Raw genomic sequence first — 21,669 nt, forward strand, 5'->3', positions numbered from 1 at the left:
ACACGCACGTAGTTTTCAGAGGAGGAAAATCCGTAGGCATGCCACCCGTAGGCATTTCCTCCATAACACGCACAGACATTTCCCCTTACTTTCTAGGAGGAAAAAAGTGAGTGTTATGGTGCAAAAAATACGGTAATTGTTGGAGATGCGGAGACTCAGGAACATTCTACCATATGTGGTGGATATGTAGGAAAATACAGGTATTCTGGGAGAGTATACATGCAGAACTGCAAAAAATGCTAAAGATCTCTTTCAATAAAAAACCAGAGGCCTAACTCCTGGGAATAACAGATTTGGATATTCCACAAAAGAGGAAGGGTATCTTTTTATATGCGACGACGGCAGCAAGAGTTTTGATCGCAGCAAAATGGAAGAGTAATGAAATCCCCTCTATACAAGATTGGATCCAAAAGCTGACAGAATATGCCGAATTAGATGGTTTATCAGAAAGAATAAAGAATAAATCAAAACAGGAATTTGTTTCTAAATGGGAGGTTTTCAAAGAATATTTGGAAAATAAATATAGTAGTTTAAATTCTGTTGCAGCATTCGAGGAACTTCAGTAATAGTTGCAAGGTAGATATAAGAAATTAGATTTATGGAAAATAAGTTTAATTATGAAAAAAATGTGTATTGGCAATAAGTAATATTAATTTGAAATATGGAATAGACGGGAGGTTGGGTCTTTAGTGTTAAGACCAATAGATGTTTTATTGTTTGCTAAGAAAATTATGTGTCTATGGTTATTTTTGTAATTTGTCTGTAATTTGGTATTTTGGGATTTTTCTGGTGTTTTTTTCTTGCTGTATAAATAAAAAACTTTATTAAAAAAAGAAAGAAAGAAATAGATCATAAAATACTGCCCGTGAAGAAACTTTTCAATTTTCAGAGGAATGACAATAAAAGTTTTTTCAATAAAAGTTCTCTTCCACATGGGCAGGTGGTAGATGGGATCAGTGGGGGAAAGCTAGGAGTTGTACAGCAGATTAAAAATACACTAGCTTCCATCCTATGTTCTATGACTTCAGAAGCGACCTTTTCCCATCTTTCCCACTACCATTCTTAAAATTTTAAAAATACTGTACATATGAAAGAGGCTCTGAAGTCCAGCTACCTTCACACCTACAGGGGGCAGCAGAGACCATGCGTCACCGGCTTCAATTTCCTGGAAAGGAAAACCCCCCCAGTTCTTGAATGGGCAAAAGAGAGTGAAACTTAACCCCCAACACACACCGCCCCATGGCTGCAATCCATGCAGGACGTCTGCGAGGAAGCTACTTGCTCCACTTGCTCTGGATTCAAGGGATCCAGAGATCATCCCCGATTGTGGGCACAACTTTTGCAGAGCCTGCCTGAGCCAGTTCTGGGGGGAGTTGGAAACTGGGGCCTCGTGTTCTGTCAGCCTCAGACTTTCCGCTTGAAAAATGAGGATGATAAAAGTGACTTAACATGCAGGGTCCCTGTAAGGATTCTGTGCAGATAATGCGCTTGAAGTGCTTTGGAACACTTGAAAGAACAAATGGTTTCAAGAATTATTATTGCGAACTTGTGGAGCATCCCGAACGCAGGGCATTGAGCGGGAATGAAATTTCTCTCATGGGTCTAAAGCAGTGTTTCCCAACCTTTTTTGGGCAAAGGCACACTTGTTTGATGAAAAAAATCTCGAGGCACACCACCATTACAGCCCCGTTACGTCAGCACACAGCGTCACGCCGGGAGGGACGCACGAAAGTGTAAGTTTCAAATTTTTTCCCTCCCCCTTGCCGGGGAACCTCCAAGCTTTGGGGGTGGGGGGGGAGGAGGCAGCAAAGCGAGGCAGGAAGGAGAGCGCGGCTTGGCTGGGTGAGCTTTGGCAGGGGCAGGGAATGAGAGCCGCGAGGCGGGCGCTGCGGACGGAGGCGCTGCCCGCCGAGCTCGCAGGCAGCCAGGCAGGCAGACGGCGAGAGCCCCGCGCTGGGCGGCCTCTCCTCGCCGCCGCCGCCCCGCCTCTCGCCGCCTGACTCGCCCGCCTCCCTCCAGGCAACATCTCGCGGCACACCAGGCAACATCTCGCGGCACACTAGTGTGCCGTGGAACAGTGGTTGGGAAACACTGGTCTAAAGAAAAGTTCATCTCTGAGCTCCTGCTGTTTCTGTCCTCTTTCCTCATCTGCCCCCCAGAAAACACAACTTTGGATCCTGCCTCATCCTGTCTGAGGATCAAGAGAGTGTGATAGAGATGGAGATGCAGATCTCCCCAACAATCCTGGGAGATTAGACACACACGTCCCCATGTGCGGGGGTAAGAGGGGATCACAGTGGGCAGACATATCTGGGAGGTCACTGTAGGGAGTGAGGGGCCTTGGGCTGTAGGGGGAGCCAGGAAGCCTGTGAGAAGGAAGGGCAAGTTCGCTCCTTGTGCTGAGGATGGGATCTGGGAGGTGGGGAAATGGGAAGGTGAGTATGGCCCCTCCTTCCTCCTTATACCTCTGCTCTGTCCCTGCTTGAGGAGCCCAAGAGGATCCAAGGGACCCTGAACTCTCACCTGTCCTTCCACGATGCAGATCCAGCAGCCCTTCTCCATCCATTCTCAGCATCCACCTCCTCAGGAGAGACCCTCAAGCCCTTCTTTAACTCCAGGGAGAAGCCCTATGTGCAGGATTGAGACTGGCTGGCCCTTGTCTCAGTCCTGCTGCAACTCTCCCTTCTCAGACCAGCTTTCGACACAGCACTGATTGGCTTGCTTTTGGGTCACTCGGGAGAGGAAGCCCGCCTCTTGTCCCTCCCCCAGGCAGCTTTCCCAATGGAGTCACTTGTTTGGTTCATGTCCTCTCTGAATAAAGTGACAAACGGCTGCATTCCTCTTATGGTAACAGGAGAACGGGGCCTTCTCTGCAGTGGCTCCATGTCTGTGGAATGCTCTCCCCAGCAGGGAAGTTTGCCTGGCGCCTTCATTATAGACCTTTAGGCACCAGGCAAAACCGTTCCTTTTTAACCAGGCCTTTGGTTAATCTGATTGACATCCTATACCCTTTTAAAATATTATTGCGTTGTTGTTTTTATTCTTTTATACATGTTGTGATTTTTTCTGTGAACTGCCCTGAGACCTCCAGGTATACGGTGGTATATAAATTCAATGAAGAAGAAGAAGAAGAAGAAGAAGCTGTGAATGGGGCAAGGCGGGGGAGGGGGACGGCAGTTCATTCATTAGCTTGCAAAGTGGTCTGAGCCTGACGTGCTGATAGTCAACAAAACTACAACAAACTCCACCAGCTCCCACAGGGAAATGGTTATTTAAACGAGCAGCCACCAAGGATGGCTTAATATATTTCCACCATATCAAAGCGGCTCGGAGCTCCACCCATCTCCAAGGCAACAGAGATCCTGAGTAATCACACCTGAATTTCCTGGAAAGGGATTCCTCCCATTTGCTGACGGAAAAGAGAGAAAACGAAACCAGCTCCCTCTTCCCGGTGACTCCGCCATGGCTGCTTCTGGGGGTCCCGTCCGGGATCTCTGCGAGGAAGCCACTTGCCCCATCTGCCTGGAGTATTTCAGGGATCCAGTGATTATTCATGAATGTGGGCACAACTTCTGCCGATCCTGCCTGATCCAGTGCTGGGAGAAATCCGAGGGAGAGGCTTCCTGCCCTCAATGTTGAGCAAAGCAGCATCACGAGAAACAAGCAGCTGGCAAATGTTGTGGAAATAGCCAAGAAATTCAGCCATCTGGGGGGGAAACAGCAGGGGGAAGGAAAGGGGAGGGTCTGCGAGAAGCACCAGGAGTCCCTGAAGCTCTTCTGCAAGGAGGACCAAAGCCCCATCTGTGTCGTGTGTGACAGATCCAAGGAGCACAAAAGTCACGAGGTGGTTCCTCTGGAGGAGGCGTCCCAGGAGTACAAGGTAGGAAAATGCAGTGGGTCTTTCTTGGGGGTGGAAGAGCTGCAGACAAAAGGGGCTTCCAATAATGATAATGATGATAATGATCATATTGTAATGTATTCTCTCAACTTGCAGCCCAAAAGGTATTCTCCTGATACAACTAAACTTCTAAAAATTAATACAATAAACATTTATTTTTCTTTTTGAGGGATTAAAGTGCACCGGTGTCCCCCTGAATGCAGGCTGCAGTAACTCCCCTGGGAGGAAAGATTAAAAATCTAGGGTTAATTTAGTAAAGAGGAGGGGGGACATGTTGGAAGTGTGTTCAGTGTGGGGAATAAATAGCAAATCCCCCATGTTTCTCAGCTCTGATATAGGGCAGCCGCATTTCTTCCTCATCTGGCAGGGAGTTGTGTTAATGTTGTGTTAATGTGTAGCGCAGCCCAACTTGGATCTTGTTTTCTTTTCAGGATCAGATTAGAAGCTGCCTAGACAATCTGAGGAAGGAGAGAGAGAAAATTCTAGTATTTAAAGCAGACACAGAAAAGGAAAGCCAAGACCTGCTTGTAAGTATCATTGCTGTAGTCTAGAATCAATATCTGGGGGGGGGGGGGAGAATATGGAATACAGAAAGCGGTTTCTTTTTGAACAGCCTGATCTCCACAGAGCATGAAAGACCATTTGAAGGAGGTGGTGGACTTGTAAGTTTTTATGAAGCTCGTTCTCTGTTGAATATGTCAGAAGTGGCCTTCCAAGGGAATTTGGATAACTGGCCTCTTCATCCTGCAAGAGAAGACTTGATGCCTGATATTGGCCCACTGTTCTCTTCTTTCAATCTCTTTGCTGCAGAAACAAACAGGTGCAGAGAGGGAAAAGATGGTGGCTGAGTTCAGGCGACTGCGCCAGTTTCTGGAAGAACAGGAGAAACGTATTCTGGCCCAGATGGCAGAAGTGGAGAAGGAGATTGCAGCCCAAAGGGAGGAGCACCTGGCCAGACTCTCCAGGGAACTCTCCTCTCTTGACAGCCTCATCCGGGAGATGGAGGAGAAGCTTCAGGAACCAGCGAGTGAACTCCTGCAGGTGAGGCCTCATCCTGATGCGAGAGGGTGGAGTGTGATGCTTCAGACTATAGGCAGGATAACATGCCCCCCCCCACCGCAAAGAACCTGCTGCAAAGAAAACAATTGGTACATGAAGGGTGAAAGGCGTCAGTCCTGGGGTTGCAAAAAGGGCCCTTCTAGATCAAACCACAGGCCCCTTCATTCTAGCATTCTGTTCTTGCATTGGCCAACCAGAGGTCACTGGGAAGCCTAAAAAACAGTAGTGCTCTCCCAACCTGTGATTCCCAGCAATTGTCGCTCAACTGCTTATTATTTATAACTGACTGCAGAAATTGCTCCACTGACATCTTTCTTTCTTTCCTTCCAGGATATCAGAAGCTTCTTGCAGAGGTAAGTGATGGAAAACCCCTGCCTTATTATATTGCTACAAAAGTTCCTGTTTAACAGGTGGGAAACTCACTCTTCAGTTTCTCCTTCCAGAGATAATTTAGGACTCCACCATCCATTTAACAAGATCGCAAACCAAAACAGGGACATGTTTTCTTAGTCATTTGTAGCTATTGGTCCCATCTACAATCATAGACAGGAAGCTATTCCCACTGCATATTTCTGAAGGCCGTTCTCTGTGATGGATTCATTTCCTCTCCAATTGATACAAAAAGGGGGGACATCCCAAAGGGGCTTGTAAACATCTTCACTATAACTTACCCTTAAATTTCCAGTGTCTTTCTGGCTTCTGCAGGTTCTTCCTCAGACATAAGAAGGTGAGAAAGGGCCCTGCTGGATCCGGCCAGTGGCCCATCTAGTCCAACATCCTCTTTTCACAGTGCTTAACCAGAAGCCTGTGGGAAACCAATGGGCAGGATCCGAGCCCCAGAGGACACTCCCCTCCTGTGGTTTCAGAGGCACCACTGCCTTTGGCATCATGAATAGTAGCCGCTGAGAGCCTTGAAACATCTTCAATTTTTTTAAATCTTCCACGTTTAGAAAAGACAGATTTAATTTCTGATATTCCTCTCTACTTAAATGTAAGCACTGGGCTACAAAATATTAATAATTTTAATGATTTGAAATGCTTCACTAAAACTGATGTAGTTCTAAATCTCTAAGGACCTTGTATTCTTAATTTTTCCTCTAAATATTAATTTGCATATATCAGCTTCTTTACCTTCAATCTGATCTCCATATATTTCCTTCAGTATATTATGGAAGCAGGTGTGTGTAGCAGTTTTCCTTCACCTTCCTAGATGCTCTGTAGATCCACACATTATCTAGATGTTCCCTTTTGCCATAGGAAAATCCTGCTCCCTAGTCTTCAGGATATATATCTATCATGCCTTTATCATCAGGATGAGACACCTGCCTTGTCAGAAAGCTCCTTGCATTGGAAGGAAGGAGGGTTGACTTTGTTCTTCTCCTCCAGGTCTCAGGAAAAGGGGAACTTAGAGGATCTTCCTGTGCCTTTTCCTCCTGCCCTGAAGTGGAAGATTTGGGACTTCTGTGATATTAATCCCTTCCTGGAGGGAGTCATGGAAAAATTCAGAGGTAGTAAAGAAGGGCTGAAAATATTTTATACTGGACATTTAAAATGGTTCATGAAATGCTCCATGTCATTAGCAGAGCCAGGAAACTGGAACGCTTATTTATTCTCTTTCAATATCTAGAAGTCACACTTTCCTATGCAGATGACTCACAACTGATTTTACTTATGCAATTGAAAGAGGAGGATAAACCCTTCTTGCTGGGCTCTGGAAGCTCCTGCGAGATCTTGGGGGAGCCTCCCAGATTCCAGTCAGCAAGGTAAAGGGCTTGAAAGTTCTTGCCATGAAGGGTTTGGCCACCGTGCAAATCACCTTACTGGGCTCTGAAAGGTTCCTGCGAAATCTCGTGGCAAGGGATGATTCCAGGTATCGTTCTGACTTTGCACAATTTGCCTTTATACACAATCCCCAGGAATGTAACCCTCCCTTAAGTTGTGAATTGTCTGTAAAACGTTGTTCTTGACCTCTGTACATCTCTCAGCCAGGCTTCGGGTGCTTTCACGTATTTCACCCATTTCTCAAGTATCCTCACCTACAGATTTTCAGGCATCTCTCCTGTTCCTTTGGCCCTGAGATTGATGTAAGGGAGGCAGAAGGAGGGAAGAAGGGGGGTTGTCCAGGAGCCAGCCAGGAGCAAAGGCGACTGGGGCTGAGGCCTCCCATCCTGGAACAGGGATGTCTGGATCTTGTTATTGATGGGGAGATCTTCTGGGGGTCTTGCTTCTCCTCCCAAGATTTGGGCAGGACTGAACCTTGACATGGCCTTACGCAGGATAGCCAGTAGGATGAGTTTCAGATAGTTTTAACTGCAACTCCCATAATCTCCAGCTGGCGTGGCCTGTGGTTAGGGATGATGGAACTTGTAGTCCACAGCACCTGGCTACAATCTCATGAGCTCATATTGTTCATTCCAGGTTTGTGATCTAAATGATAGTGTGAAGCTAAATCTCTGTTCCCTTTCCTCTTCCAGACACTGTGGAATATGGACTTCAGCTTCAAAAAGGTACATTTAATAATAATAATACCGTATTTTTCGCCCCATAGGACACACCACCCCATAGGACGCATCTAGTTTTTTTTGGGGGGGGGGAATAAAGAAAAAAAAATTATTTCCCCCCAGCGTGGGGCTGGCGCGGGGGAAGCCCGAGCTTCCCCCAATCCCAGCCCCGAGAACAGCCTGCTATCCGCAAGCCTAGGGATGCCAGCGGGAAGTCGCGCTGGTCTCCCCAGGCTTCGGAATGCAGGCAGCTCTGCGCAGCCATCGGGAGGTGGGCGCGAAGTGGTGCCGGTCTCCCGAGGGTTGCGCAGAGCTTCCTGAAGCCTGGAAAGCGAGAGGGGTCGGTGCGCACTGACCCCTCTCGCTCTCCAGGCTTCAGCGAAAGCCTGCATTCGCCCCATAGGATGCACACACATTTCCCCTTCATTTTTGGAGGGGAAAAAGTGCGTCCTATAGGGCGAAAAATACGGTAGTAATTTATTTATACCGTGCTGTTTCCTCAGCCATTTCAAGATCAAACACAGCCAGAACTTCTAGAGAGGGGCATCCGCTTCTCAACAGACCAGGCCACTGCAGCTCTTCCATCCATGCCTTATTTCCCCTTATTTCCCAGAGGCCTCTGTTCCGTGAGAGCAGCTTGCTGGGCTAGAGGGGCTCTTGGCCTGATCCTGCAGACTCTTAGGAAGCCCCCAGCCCAGGATGCCTGGCTTTTCTGTGCCCAATCTCCATAAGACACAGGGCTGGTGTGACGCCAAAGGCTCCTGGCACATGAGGGGGAAATATCCCTTTGAGCCATACCAGATCCCCACCCCTTTTATGTGAGAATAAGGTGTAAGAGTGGGAAATGCATGAACACAAATAGCTCAGAAAATGGCTGCCACTACTTTTGGGGGCTAGAAGGTGAATGGGTTCTGGTGTCAGTGGAGATAGGTGGGGGCTGCCTGAGTGTGAACTCCAGGGGTCCGGCTTCCCTGCAAGATGGGGGTCCTCCCTCAGTTTTTGTGTTGGAGGGGAGACATGACTCTGCTTAAACATGATGGCGGACTAGAGAAACCTGTGTAACTTAAAAGAGCAGGGCAGAATTGCACCACAGACCAGGGGGAACGGCTCAATGGGAAGACAAAAGTGTAGTCTGGCCTGATCCTGGACACCACAAAAAGGGAATCATAAGAGCTGGAAAAGGGGCAGCAGGTGGCAGCATAAAGTTAAACTTACTTATCTTTAAAATTATATTCTGTGATTCTTTCAAACAACAGCAGTGAGCAAAATGCATAACGGCCAATCAATACAACAATAAACTAGAAAAACCAATTACATTTAACAAAAAAATGCACTGGCAACATCCAGTATCACATTTAATTTCCAAAGGCTGATATATAAATGTGTGTCTTTAAAAAGAAATTGCTTGACAAACTTTCCATAACATGGCAGGAGCGGGGCGAGGGGAGGACTGCAGAGCAGATCTTCTTCCTAATGTCCACCAGCCTGACTAATTTTTAAATGGCTTTCTTGTGATGCTTCCACTGCCCCCCTTTTCCATAAATGTGAGGAACAGTGAAGAAAAAGACGAGTCATATAGCCAATCAGGTCTGGGGAGCCAGGGTGGGGTCTTTGCGTTGAAGGTGACAGGTGGGAATGGTGCTTCCTAGGTTTTACTGGGTTTGGCTATAATAAAGTTATATATATCTTTTTAAAAATAAAAAATTAAACATTTCTCGCCTTTTATCTTGGGCTTGCAACAATAAACGCATTAACACAATTCATAGGAAAAGAAAGCCTTTTATATCAACAAAGTTTGTTCTTGCTTGACGGCTCCTGTCAAGAATTTTAGACAGGGAATATGAATCAGAGAATGCAGGGAATATGAATCAGAGAATGCAGGGAATATGAATCAGAGAATGCAAATACCTTTTTATGTATTGTTGTTCTTTTTATGTGGAACTATGTGGAAGGATGGGCTATAACATTACATTAAATATGTAACTGAAAATTGAATGGTGGTTTCAGGGAGAGCAAGAGCACCTCCTGCCAGTTTTACCTGTCCTGTCAAGCATGGTCTGGCATGTGATGTGAGGTAAAAGATTAAGGTGTGAATTAGGGAGTCCCTGCTTGGACTCCCTTCAGCCATGAACTGTAGGGGGGGTGGCCTTAGAGAAGCCACTGTCTCTCAGCCTTAGTCCTCCCATCTGAAAAATGGGTATACAGTGTTACCTCTGGTTGCGAGTGGGATCCGTTTCAGAGGCCCGTTTACAACATGAAAAGGTCACAACCCGTAGCGGCGTGACTGCGCATGCACGGGTCGTGATTCACCGCTTCTGCACATGCGCGTGATGTCATTTTGCGTGTTTGTGCATGTGTGATAGGCGAAACCTGGAAGTAACCCTTTCCGCTACTTCCGGGTCGCCACAGGACGTAACCTGAAAGAACGTAACATGAAGTGGACGTAACCAGAGCTACCACTGTACCAAGATTGACTTAACTTACAGGGACGTTGCAAGGGTTCTATGTGGATAATGTGTGTTAAGTACTTTGAACCCTTGAAAGAACTGCAAATGTTTCAGGAATCATTATTAAGAACTTGATGGACATCCCTGTCTCAAATGCTGAGCCATGGAGTCCCTGTTCATTTCAGAGCGGATGCTATTTCTGTCATGTGCCTAAAGAAAAGTCAGCTTCCCGGTTGACGTTGTTTCTCTTCTCTTTCCTCCTCTGCCCCCACAGAAAATGTAACGTTGGATCCAGACACAGCACATCCCCGCCTCATCCTGTCTGAGGATCGAAAGAGTGTGAGATGGGGAGAAGTGCGTCAAGACCTGTCAAACAACCCTGAGAGATTTGACACACATTTCTATGTGCTGGGATGTGAGGGTTTCACGTCAGGCAGACATTTCTGGGAGGTCATTGTGGGAAGAGAGGAGAGATGGGAGGTGGGGGTTGCCAGAAAGTCTGTGAAGAGGAAGGGTTTTCTCTCTTTTGGTCCTAGGGATAGGATCTGGGGTTTGGGGAAGTGGCTTGGTGAGTACAAGTTATGCTCCCCCCATAAGGCCCCTGTTCCAAGTGAGGAGCCCAAGAGGATCCGAGTTGCCCTGAACTGCGAAGGGGGACGAGTGTCCTTTTACAATGCAGATACAGCAGCCCTTCTCCACTCATTCTCAGAAGCCTCCTTCTCAGGAGAGACCCTCCAGCCCTTGTTTTATGTGAGTGAGAAAGCGAACCTGAGACTCTCTTGACTGAGAGTGCAGACAGACAAGCATATATTCATTGCCATCACGACATATTCAGTCGCCTCTTCTGGATGGAGCTGACAGGAACAAGGAGAAACCGTATTTGCAGAAGTGTGATTGGCTATCCCTTGTGTCAATCATGATGCAACTCTCCTTTCTCAGGCCAGCTTTGTTGTTTTTTTAATATTTTATTAAGGATTTTCTTATTTTACAGAAGTGCAGTGCCTCGTTGTTGTTTTTTTATGTAACATTTTTACAAATCCGTTTCATTTGTTGAGGCATTAGGGGGAGAAGAAAAGAAAAAGAAAAAAGAAAGGGGGTGGAGCGAGGGAAGATGGATGGGGGTGGGGTCGGGTGGCAGTGTTTCTATTACGTTTAATGTATGTAGAGTTTGGTGTCAGCGTTGCTTGTGTTGTTCACTTGTGTTCCTTTGGTGGTGAGAGAGGTTGGGGTTGGCCTAGGGTGTGATTGTTTGCTTGTGATTGGCTGTGGTGATCTTTGTTTTCGTGTGTGAGTGAGGTGGGTGGGTGTTTTGCATCAGGTTAGCCATATTGATTTGTATGCTGTTGGTGGATTATTGTCATTGTCTTGTTGGGCTGTGTATGTGATAAAGGGGAGCCATACCGAGGTGAAGGCGTCTTCTTCTGTTTGTCCCCGTGTCAGTTTCAGTTTATTAGTTAATTTTTCTAGTAGGGCTGTTTCCCATACTATTTGGTACCATTGGTCCATGCTTACTCCTGACAGGTCTCTCCAGTGTCTGGTTATGGTGTTTCTGGCTGCTGAGAGCAGGTGGGTTATGAGTTCTCTCAGGCCAGCTTTGTAAATGACACTGATTGATTGGGTCCCCTGTCAGTCCGCAAACTTGCCTGTTCTCTCTCACTTGGGAATGGGCTATTTCTCTCAGTGCAGTAGGTGCAAAGGGGGAAAGAGGCAAGAAAATAATTTAGGAAACAACAGCAACCGCACACACATTCCTGTTTCGAAGTAGTTCTCTCTCCAACCCCCAAGTCTGAGTTAAGATTTCTATAGACAATACCATCATCTTTTCTGAGTAAAATCAGAGTTCTGCATGTGCATCACTTAAAACCTCAGATTCCCTTTCCTTCCCCCCCAAGCCTCCACTGTCATGGAGATGGAAGTTCCAAAATTCCTTTTTTTGCTGCTACTCAGGGAAGCTTATATGGCAATTCAACAAAATCAGAGACCAGTTTTTTTAGTTGAGTACAGTCGGCCCAAAACTCACACACAACTTACTTGTGTGATCGCAGCCTGGAGCCCTTCGTCAAAACACAAATTAATAAATGGAAAGAGGGTGAGAGACTAGGAAATATTGTTGGAAGGGACTGTGAGAGATCTCACAAGAGCCTCCAGAGCCCAGAAAGCAATGGGTGGTGGCGGTGGGGGCTTTGGCAGTGGTGGAAAGAGTTTCTAAGTCCACCTTGCTTTCCAGCAAGAAAGGTTACATAAAACTCTCAAGATTTGTGGCTTCAAACAAGTAGGGATGGTTGCTTAGGGGGCATTTTCCGGGGTCTTCCTGACTTATGCAATACCGCCTTTGCATGCTGACCCCAGAAACGTAACGCCCCACGCAGGTTTTGGGCCTTGATGTAACAAAATCCCCTCTGATGGTGAAGAGCCTCTGTCAGAAGTTCTGAGGAGAGGACAGTGACAATCTAGAGGATTTCAGGAGCGGGTGGTAAATTCCCATGTATTCAATTATTTTCTCCAAGGTGGTTTGTAATGAATAGTCAGATACTTATTTGTATTTTTAGAGATGATCTTTTCTTATATTTTTGTATAACGGGCCTGAAAGAATTTGGGGATATGTTTCATGCGCTAACATGTTTGATTCTACTAAAGATTGTACTTCTTGTTGCTCCTGTGGTGTTTCAAACTCAACAGTATAATATCCATTCCCCATGACACTTCCTCCAGGGATTTTGGGAGGGTGATCTCCTGTTTTATCCTCAGAGAAACCCTGTGAGGTAGAAGAGGCTGAGCTGAGAGACTTAGAAAAAGGAGACACATTCAAGTTCATGGTCAAAAGGCATTTGAACCTGGGCCTTGTCATCCCAAGTCCAACACACTGTGCACTCAGAATTTGAAATCTTAACAAGGGTCCTGTCAGGGAACTGACATCGGAGCCAGAGGCGGAGGCGAGGCTCTCAAGCGATGCTGGAGAAGGGCCCAGCTGGGAGAGGAAATCTGCGTAACACCAGGGATAAAGGGGGGCAGATGGGAGAATCGGCGAGGGGGCTCCAGGACTCCTCGCCGGAGATCAGCGAGGAGAGCACGGGTCCTCCGCTACCCACGCCCTCCCTGCGCAGAAGACTTCCGCGCAGGGAGAGTAGGAGGAGACTTGGAGTCAAACAACTTTTATGCTGGAAAAGGTTTAAGAAATGCTCACTGACGGATTCTGCTAGCGACTGAACAGCCACGAAGTGTAGGGCTGTCCAGACAGAAAAGGTTTAACAAGGCAAACTAGCCAGGAGTGGCACCAACTTGCGCACGAGTAACCCCTACATTTATTACAGGTCCCTTCAGAGATGTGCTTGAAAGCCCTCCCTGCAAAGCTCCTCTCTATGTTGTAGCTCCTCTTCAGACCTTCCTGTGTTGACCCTGAATGTCTGCAGGCGGAGTCAATCCAGTTTGAGTGAGGGGCAGATTTCAGGGGCTTCCCTGCAAAGCTCGTATTTCGCACCTGGGTCCATTTCTGGATCTCAGCATTCCGATTAAAAATTGAAGCAAATTCCCCAAGTCTGAAGTCTGCCCATACCTTGCTTGAGGGAATCCCACCACCAGGAGAGAAGTGTGTCTCAGCCATATCTGCCAGGTCAGTGAGAGAGCAGGTATCCTATTGACACCCTACTTTTTAAACATACAGTCAGTTGTGGGCAAATGGAAGGGGGAAAACTAAAAGAATGCCAATTGCAATAGTTCACCCACCCCCCTTTCAACATAAGCATTGCAACCTGTGCCGAACGGATGTGGTGTACAAATAGGGAGAGGCGTTTTAATTCAACATTTTTATCATAGTCACCCAAACGGCAATTCTCAAATTGGAAGAAACCAAAGCAGCACAAATTTCGTTTTCTTATACAGTGGTACCTTGGGTTACATACGCTTCAGGATACATACGCTTCAGGTTACAGACTCCGCTAATCCAGAAATAGTACCTCGGGTTAAGAACTTTGCTTCAGGATAAGAACAGAAATCGTGCAGCAGCAGCAGGAGGCCCCATTAGTTTCCGGTTAAGAAGACCTCCAGAATGAATTAAGTTCTTAACCTGAGGTACCACTGTATTGTTTACATTATTTCTTTAGGTATGACATAATTGGTTCCCAATCTTTCTTAAACTCTCTATTGTCTTTGTCTCAAAGTCTTTCATTTAGTTTTGCCATTTTAGCGTATTTCATCAGTTTTCCTTGCCATTCTTCTTTAGTTTGTACTTTATTGTTTTTCCATCTTTGAGCTAGCAACATCCCAGCCGCAGTTGTGGCATACATACAAACTTTCTGCTTCTCTTTTGGCAAATCTTGACCTGAGATTCTTAACAAGAAAGCTTCTGGTCTTTTGCTAAAAGTTATCTTAAACATTCTTTTCATTTCATTGTATATAATTTCCCAATAATTTTTAATTATTTTACAATTCCATCACATATGAAAAAATGTGTCTTCTTTTTTTTTACACTTCCAACATTTGTTGGAGCTAAAGCAGCACATCTTTCTTATCTCTTCTGAGCTCTCTGGAGCAGAGAGGAAATTAAGCCTTCAGCCCTGTGCCCACTTCCCATGGATATGCCCCTTACTCTGAGTAGATGTAGGACTACCCTTTATTTTCTGGATACAGACCAAAAGAATTAGCTCACAGGTTTTGGTGATTGCCTAGAGAAAGGACTTCTTCACACAGCACATCATATGACTTTGGCCACTGGCTTACACATCCTTTTAAAGTTGGCAAGACGAAAGGTTTGAGACCAAAAGCCCTTTCCTGTTGTTCACCTCCACATCTTCAGCTTATTCAGAGGTAGACTGCCTCTGTGCCAGGAGGTTTCATTGAGCAGGATGCTAAATTCCTGTTGAAATTAGGCTTTTCCAGCACCTTTCCCCCCTCTGCAGAGTTGAGAGAGACCCATGAGAATGGTCCACCCTCAGATGTTGATGGATCCAAGTGGCTCTGGAGGATTTTCTGGCTGATATGACTGGCACTTCTGTTGAAGCCCTGGTCAATCTGGTCAAACATCCAGTTGAAGCCCTGGTCTAACATCTGGTCAAACATCCAGATAGTTCAGGATATATGTAATAAAAATAATATTTATTATTTATATCCTTCACAATGCCTCTCCCACTTTGTGATGCCCATTTGGCCTTGTGGTTAGTGTGTACATTGGGATAAACTGCTGCTCATGCTACTTTTTGGTTTCCTCCCAGAACATCCACCCCAAAACGTTTTCAGAACTGTCCCCTCAGCCTTTTATTCAGTTACAGACCCTTCTGCAAAATGTCAACACACAGACAGCAGGAATCATAATCCACAAGGATCCAGATTATGAAACTGAAAACAGATTTTGGTGGATTTGCAATAGCCTCAATTGTTTTGCCTTCATTTTTACACTTGAACATAGACCCAAATTAAGAAGGGGACCCTCACTTCAGCATGGATCAAATGAAACGTCGGAGAAAAATGTTCAGCGCATCAACACTGAATTTTTTTAAAAAGTGTGATTTTAAAATAATTTTATGAGGAATGTGTCAACCACCGAAAAAGAATAATTCAGCAGTATATAAAGATAAAAAGTATCACAAGTGAAAAGAGTGAGAACTCTTCCCACACACCAAAAAATAAATATAAAAGGTTCCATGGTTAATGTTAATTTTTCTGAGAGGATGTACAGACTGGAGATGGGATCAGTGGATGGGGGGGAAATGGAAGAAGCTGGACCTGAAGAGCAGCTTAAAAATTCACCTGGGCTGCAGGAAGATTCATTAGTTTAGAGGGGAGGATGGAGAGGAAACAGGGATTTTATTTGAGATTACATCAGCCCACCCCCCTATGACGCTTGAAGTTGGAAACCAGAAAGGGCAGCCTGGCCATTATTTTGTGATGGTTAATACTTTAGTTCCTGAGTCCAGGTCAGAGGCTCACCCTATTCATACACAAATATGCCCTTAAAACAGGATTTGCAAGCAATACTCAATGGTAAGGCTTTCCCCATTTTCCTCCCTTACTTCAGAGGAATATTTGGGGTCATTGGGGGAGTCAGGTGGTGTGACTGGCAAATATCTGGATACCATTTAGCTGAGTCCAGAGGTTATTGCACATTATCAGACGCGACGATTCTGTCAGAACGACTCACTAAAACCTGGCACCGGGATGGAGGGCTGGGCTGTTTTTCCTCTGTATGTGGGGGCTGCTAACTAGAAAGAAGATGTCAATGGAGCAAGGCGGGGGGGGGGCAATTCATTCATCAGCTTGCAAAGTAGTCTGAGGCTGACATGCTGATAGTTAAACGACAACAACAACAAACTCCACCAGCTCTCGCAGGGAAATGGTTCCTTAAAAGAGCAGCCACCAAGAATGAGCATTCCATTTAAAATAAAATATATATATTTCCACTATATCAAAGCGGCTCGGAGCTCCACCCAACTCCCAAGGCAGCAGAGATCCTGAGTGATCGCAGCTGAATTTCCTGGAAAGGAAGCACGCCCATTTGCAGACGGAAAAGAGAGAAAACGAAACCAACTCTTTCTTCCTGTCGAGGCAGCAGCCATGGCTGCTTCTGAGGGTCCCGTCCGAGATCTCCGCGACGAAGCCACTTGCTCCATTTGCCTGGATTATTTCAGGGATCCAGTGATCATCCCGGAGTGCGGGCACAACTTCTGCCGATCCTGCCTGGTCCAGTGCTGGGAGAAATCCGAGGGAGAGGCTTCCTGCCCTCAGTGCAGGGAAAGGGTGGAACAAGGCAGCATCAGGCGAAACCAGCAGCTGGCAAATGTTGTGGAAATAGCCAAGAAATTCAGCCATCTGGGGGGGAAAGAGGAAGGAGAAGGAAAGGGGAAGATCTGCGAGAAGCACCAGGAGCCCCTGAAGCTCTTCTGCAAGGAGGACCAAAGCCCCATCTGTGTGGTGTGTAATGTATCCAAGGAGCACAAAAGCCACGAGGTGGTTCCTCTGGAGGAGGCGTCCCAGGAGTACAAGGTGGGAAAAGGCAGTGGGTCTTTCTTGGGGTGGAATAGCTGCAGACAAGAGGGGCTTGTAGTAATAATAATAATAATAATAATAATAATAATAATAATAATAATAATAATAATAATAATTGCAATGTATTCTCTCCACTTGCAGCCCAAAAGGAATCTTGAGCAGCCTTATAAAATTAAACTTCTGCAACTTTATACAATAAACATTTCTTTTTCTTTTTAAGGAATTAAAGTGCAGCAGTGTCCCCCTGAATGCAGGCTGCAGTAACTCCCCTGGGAGGAAAAATTAAAAATCTAGGGTTAATTTAATAAAAAGGAGGGGGGAGATGTTGGAGGTGTGTTCAGTGCAGGGGAGAAATAGCAAACCCCCCATGTTTCTCAGCTCTGATACAGGGCGGCCCCATTTCTGCCTCCTCTGGGATGAAAAAGGGGAAACTGCAAAAAACCGAGAGATGTGGGGCAGGGAGCAAACATACGATTCAGATTCCTTGTTAATCTGTAATGCGGCCCAATTTAGATTTTATTTTATTTTCAGGATCAGATCAGCAGCTGCCTAGACAATGTGAGGAAGGAGAGAGAGAAAATTCTAGTATTTACAGCAAACACAGAAAAGGAAAGCCAAGACCTGCTTGTAAGCATCATTGTTACTACTTTAAGATGAAAAATGCTATAGTCTAGAATCAATATCGGGGTAGGGGGTGGGGGGGATGAATATAGAATACAGAAAGAGGTTTCTTTGTGAATGGTCTGATCTCCCACAGAGCATGAAAGACCATTTGAAGGAGGGAGTGGGCTTGTAAGTTTTTACGAAGTTCTTTCTCTGCTGAATATGTCAGAAGTGGCCTTCCAAGGGAATTGGGATAACTGGCCTCCTCATCCTGCAACAGCAGACTAGATGCCTGATATTGGCCCACTGTTCTCTTCTTTCAACCTCTTTGCTGCAGAAACAAACAGGTGCAGAGAGGGAAAAGATGGTGGCTGAGTTCAGGCGACTGCACCAGTTTCTGGAAGAACAGGAGAAACGTATTCTGGCCCAGATGGCAGAAGTGGAGAAGGAGATTGCAGCCCAAAGGGAGGAGCACCTGGCCAGACTCTCCAGGGAACTCTCCTCTCTTGACAGCCTCATCCGGGAGATGGAGGAGAAGCTTCAGGAACCAGCGAGTGAACTCCTGCAGGTGAGGCCTCATCCTGATGTGAGAGGATGGAGTGTGCTGCTGAGTCACATTAAAATGCTACTGGAAAGAAAACACTAAATGAAAAATGAAATGCATCAGTCCCGGGGTCGCAAAAGGGGCCCTTCTAGATCAAACCACAGGCCCCTTCATTCTAGCATCGTGTTCTCTCATTGGCCAACCAGAGGTCTCTGGGAAGCCTAAAAACCAGTAGTGCTCTCCAAACCTGTGATTCCCAGCAGTTGCCACTCAGCTGCTTAGTATTTATAACTGACTGCAGAAATGCCTCCACTGACATCTTTCTTTCTTTCCTTCCAGGATATTGGAAGCTTCTTGCAGAGGTAAGTGATGTAAAACCCCTGCCTTATTCTGATGCCACAGAAGTTCCTGTTTAACGAGTGAGAAACTCACTCTCCAGTTTCTCCTTCTAGAGATAGCTTAGGACTCCATCGTCAATTTCACAAAATCACAGACAAAAACAGGGACACATTTTTGTGGTAGCTATCGGTCCCATCTACTGTAAAATAACAGACAGAAAGCTGTTCCCATTGCATATCTCTGAAGGCCCTTCTCTGCGATGGAATCATTTACTCTGCAATTGATACAAAACGAGTGGACATTCCAAACTGGCTTGTAAATATCTTCACTATAACTTACCCTTAAATATCCAGTGTATTTCTGGCTTCTGCAGGTTCTTCCTCAGACATAAGAAGGTGAGAAAGGGCGCTCCTGGATCCGGCCAGTGGCCCATGCAGTCCAGCATCCCGTTTTCACAGTGCTTAACCAGAAGCCTGTGGGAAACCCACAATCAGGATCCGAGCCCCAGAGGACACTCCCCTCCTGTGGTTTCAGCTACTGGAGTTCAGAGACACCACTGCCTTTGCCCAGCCATGGTGAAGGGTAGCCTCTGAGAGCCTTGTCCTCCAGACAATTTTAGATACTCCTGAATTTTGAAAATCTTCCATGTTTAGAAAATATTGCTTTAATATTTTTTAATATTCTAATGTTTTCTCCATTTTTAAAATATAACCACTATGCTAAAATACATTTATAATGTGAATTGCAAAAGCCATTCTAAAGCATTCTAAACTTCTTTATATTTCAGAAATGCAAATACCAAATCCATTTTATTTTGCTCATTAATCGCGTGAAATGCTTCACTAAAACTGGTATAGTGCTAAAATTTCTCCATAAGGACCCAGTATTGTTCACTTTTCTTTAAGAAATAATAATTTGCATATATCAGCTTCTTTACCTTCAATCTCATATTCATACATTTCCTTCAGTATATTTTGGAAGCAAGTGAGTGTCAGTTTTCCTTCATCTTGTTAGGTGCTCTCTAGATGCTCCCTTTTGCCATAGGAAAATCCTGCTCCCTAGTCTTCATGATATATATCCATCATGCCTTTATTATCAGGATGAGACCCCTGCCTTGTCAGAAAGCTCCTTGCATTGCAAAGATGGTGGCTTGACTTTGTTCTTCTCCTCCAGGTCTCAGGAGAAGGAGAACTTAGAGGATCCTCCTGTGGCTTTTCCTCCTGCCCTGAAGTGGAGGATCTGGGACTTCGGAGATATTAATCCCTTCCTGGAGGGAGTCATGGAAAAATTCAAAGGTAAGAAAGAAGGGCTGCGAGGGTTTTATACTGGGCATTTAAAATTGCTCATGAAAGGCTCCAGGTCATTAGCAGTGCCAGGAAAATGGAATGTTTACCGTATTTTTCGCCCCATAAGACGCACCGGCCCATAAGACGCACCTAGATTTTAGGGGGGGAAATAAAGGAAAAAAAATTTATTTCCCCCCCAGGTGCGCTGCGCTAATCCAGAAGCTTGGGGCGGGCTGAGCTCAGCACGCCCCAAGCTTCTGCATGCCGGCAAGCAGTCCGCTGCCGCCCCAAGCCTCGCGCACCCAGCGGGACCTCCTGCCTTGTGCGGGAGGCTTGGGGCGGCAGCGGACTGCTTGCGCGCACCGAGAAGCTTGGGGCCAGCTGAGCTCAGCCCGCCCCAAGCTTCTAGGTGCGCGCAAGCAGTCCGCTGCCGCCCCAAGCCTCGCGCACCCAGCGGGACCTCCTGCCTTGTGCGGGAGGCTTGGGGCGGCAGCGGACTGCTTGCGCGCACCGAGAAGCTTGGGGCCAGCTGAGCTCAGCCCGCCCCAAGCTTCTAGGTGCGCGCAAGCAGTCCGCTGCCGCCCCAAGCCTCGCGCACCCAGCGGGACCTCCTGCCGGGTGCGGGAGGCTTGGGGCGGCAGCGGACTGCTTGCGCGCACCTAGAAGCTTGGGGCGGGCTGAGCTCAGCTGGCCCCAAGCTTCTCGGTGCGCGCAAGCAGTCCGCTGCCGCCCCAAGCCTCCTGCACAAGGCAGGAGGTCCCGCTGGGTGCGCGAGGCTTGGGGCGGCAGCGGACTGCTTGCGCGCACCTAGAAGCTTGGGGCGGGCTGAGCTCAGCTGGCCCCAAGCTTCTCGGTGCGCGCAAGCAGTCCGCTGCCGCCCCAAGCCTCCCGCACAAGGCAGGAGGTCCCGCTGGGTGCGCGAGGCTTGGGGCGGCAGCGGACTGCTTGCCGGCATGCAGAAGCTTGGGGCGTGCTGAGCTCAGCCCGCCCCAAGCTTCTCGGTGCGTGGGACCTCCTGCCGGGTGCGCGAGGCTTGCAGACACTCGCCCGAAGCAGGGGGAGCCCTCCAGAGGGCTCCCCGTGCTTCGGGCGACAGGCTGCCGCCCCAAGCCTCGCGCACCCGGTCGGACCTCCTGCCGGGCGCGCGAGGCTTGCAGGCATTCGCCCCATAAGACGCACCCCGATTTCCCCTTCATTTTTGGAGGGGAAAAAGTGCGTCTTATGGGGCGAAAAATACGGTATTTATTCCTTTTCAATATCTAAAAGTCACACTTTCCTATGTAGATGACTCACAACTGATTTTTCTTATGCAATTGAAAGAGGAGTATAAACCCTTCTTGCTGGGCTCTGGAAGCTCTTGCGAGATCTTGGGGGAGCCTCCCAGATTCCAGTCAGCAAGGTAAAGGGCTTGAAAGCTTGTGCCATGAAGGGTTTGGTCACCACGCAAATTGCTTTTAAGACCTTACTGGACTCTGAAAGGCTCCTGCGAAATCTCATAGGTCCATCTTGAGATCTCTGATGGCAGGGGTGATTCTGGGGGTTGTTTTGACTTTGCTCTATTTGCCTTTATGCACAATCCCCAGGAATGTAACCCACCCTTGAGTTGTGAGTTGTCTGTAAAAAGTTCTACTTGACCTCTTCCCATCTCTCAGCCAGGCCTTAGGTGCTTTCATGCATCTCACCCATTTCCCAGGTAGCCTCACCTACAGCTTTTCAGGCATCTCCTCTGTTCCTTTGGCCCTGAGATTAATGTAAGGGGGGGACAGGAGAGAGGAGGGCTGTCCAGGAGCCAGCCAGGAGCAGAGGGGCCTGGGGTTGAGGCCTCCTGTCCTGGAACAGGGGTGTCTGGACCTTGTTGTTGATGGGGAGATCTTCTGGGGGTCCTGCTCCTCCACCCAAGATTTCGGCAGGCCTGAACCTTGACATCACCCCTGCCCTGGTTATCCAGGGATAGCCAGTATGGAGAGTTTCAGTTTAAGGTAGGTTTCAGGTAGGTTTAACTGCCAACTCCCAT

At 47.0% G+C, this 21,669-nt stretch overlaps 2 protein-coding genes and 2 pseudogenes across 4 annotated transcripts in view; all 4 read left to right on the top strand.

Moving 5' to 3' along the window:
• Positions 1–21,669, top strand: part of LOC308581229 (zinc finger protein RFP-like) — a 69,568-nt pseudogene that overhangs the window by 42,187 nt on the left and 5,712 nt on the right. The gene's annotated exons all lie outside the window — the stretch shown is intronic.
• LOC308580742 (E3 ubiquitin-protein ligase TRIM7-like) overlaps positions 1–21,669 on the top strand; it is a 47,555-nt pseudogene that overhangs the window by 22,438 nt on the left and 3,448 nt on the right. The window contains exons 4-6 of the transcript XR_014013477.1: positions 4,709–4,939; positions 5,288–5,310; positions 19,543–19,664. The product of XR_014013477.1 is annotated as an E3 ubiquitin-protein ligase TRIM7-like (transcript). The remainder of the gene's footprint in view (positions 1–4,708; positions 4,940–5,287; positions 5,311–19,542; positions 19,665–21,669) is intronic.
• On the top strand, positions 6,376–10,841 carry LOC308581166 (E3 ubiquitin-protein ligase TRIM7-like). The gene is made up of 3 exons (XM_081183684.1): positions 6,376–6,465; positions 7,432–7,464; positions 10,180–10,841. Exons 1-3 carry the CDS (start codon positions 6,450–6,452, stop codon positions 10,686–10,688), a joined length of 558 nt encoding a protein of 185 aa, XP_081039810.1. The 5' UTR covers positions 6,376–6,449; the 3' UTR covers positions 10,689–10,841.
• LOC308581096 (zinc finger protein RFP-like) lies at positions 16,338–18,890 on the top strand. Its single transcript, XM_081183569.1, has 4 exons — positions 16,338–16,880; positions 17,415–17,510; positions 17,824–18,054; positions 18,370–18,890. The coding sequence occupies exons 1-4, from the start codon at positions 16,452–16,454 to the stop codon at positions 18,394–18,396; spliced, it is 783 nt and encodes a 260-aa protein (XP_081039695.1). The 5' UTR covers positions 16,338–16,451; the 3' UTR covers positions 18,397–18,890.

The sequence above is a fragment of the Podarcis bocagei genome, assembly GCF_964188305.1.
Source record: "Podarcis bocagei genome assembly, chromosome: 2".
NCBI classification, from domain to species: Eukaryota; Metazoa; Chordata; class Lepidosauria; order Squamata; family Lacertidae; genus Podarcis; species Podarcis bocagei.

Bases quoted from the DNA above. Each gene is read 5' to 3' on its own strand.
- LOC308581166 (XM_081183684.1), top strand. The intron at 7,465-10,179 runs GTACATTTAATA...CTGCCCCCACAG, and splicing joins TGGACTTCAGCTTCAAAAAG to AAAATGTAACGTTGGATCCA.
- LOC308581096 (XM_081183569.1), top strand. From the start codon at position 16,452: ATGGCTGCTTCTGAGGGTCCCGTCCGAGATCTCCGCGACGAAGCCACT. The intron at 16,881-17,414 runs GTGGGAAAAGGC...TTTTATTTTCAG, and splicing joins AGGCGTCCCAGGAGTACAAG to GATCAGATCAGCAGCTGCCT. The intron at 18,055-18,369 runs GTGAGGCCTCAT...CTTTCCTTCCAG, and splicing joins CAGCGAGTGAACTCCTGCAG to GATATTGGAAGCTTCTTGCA.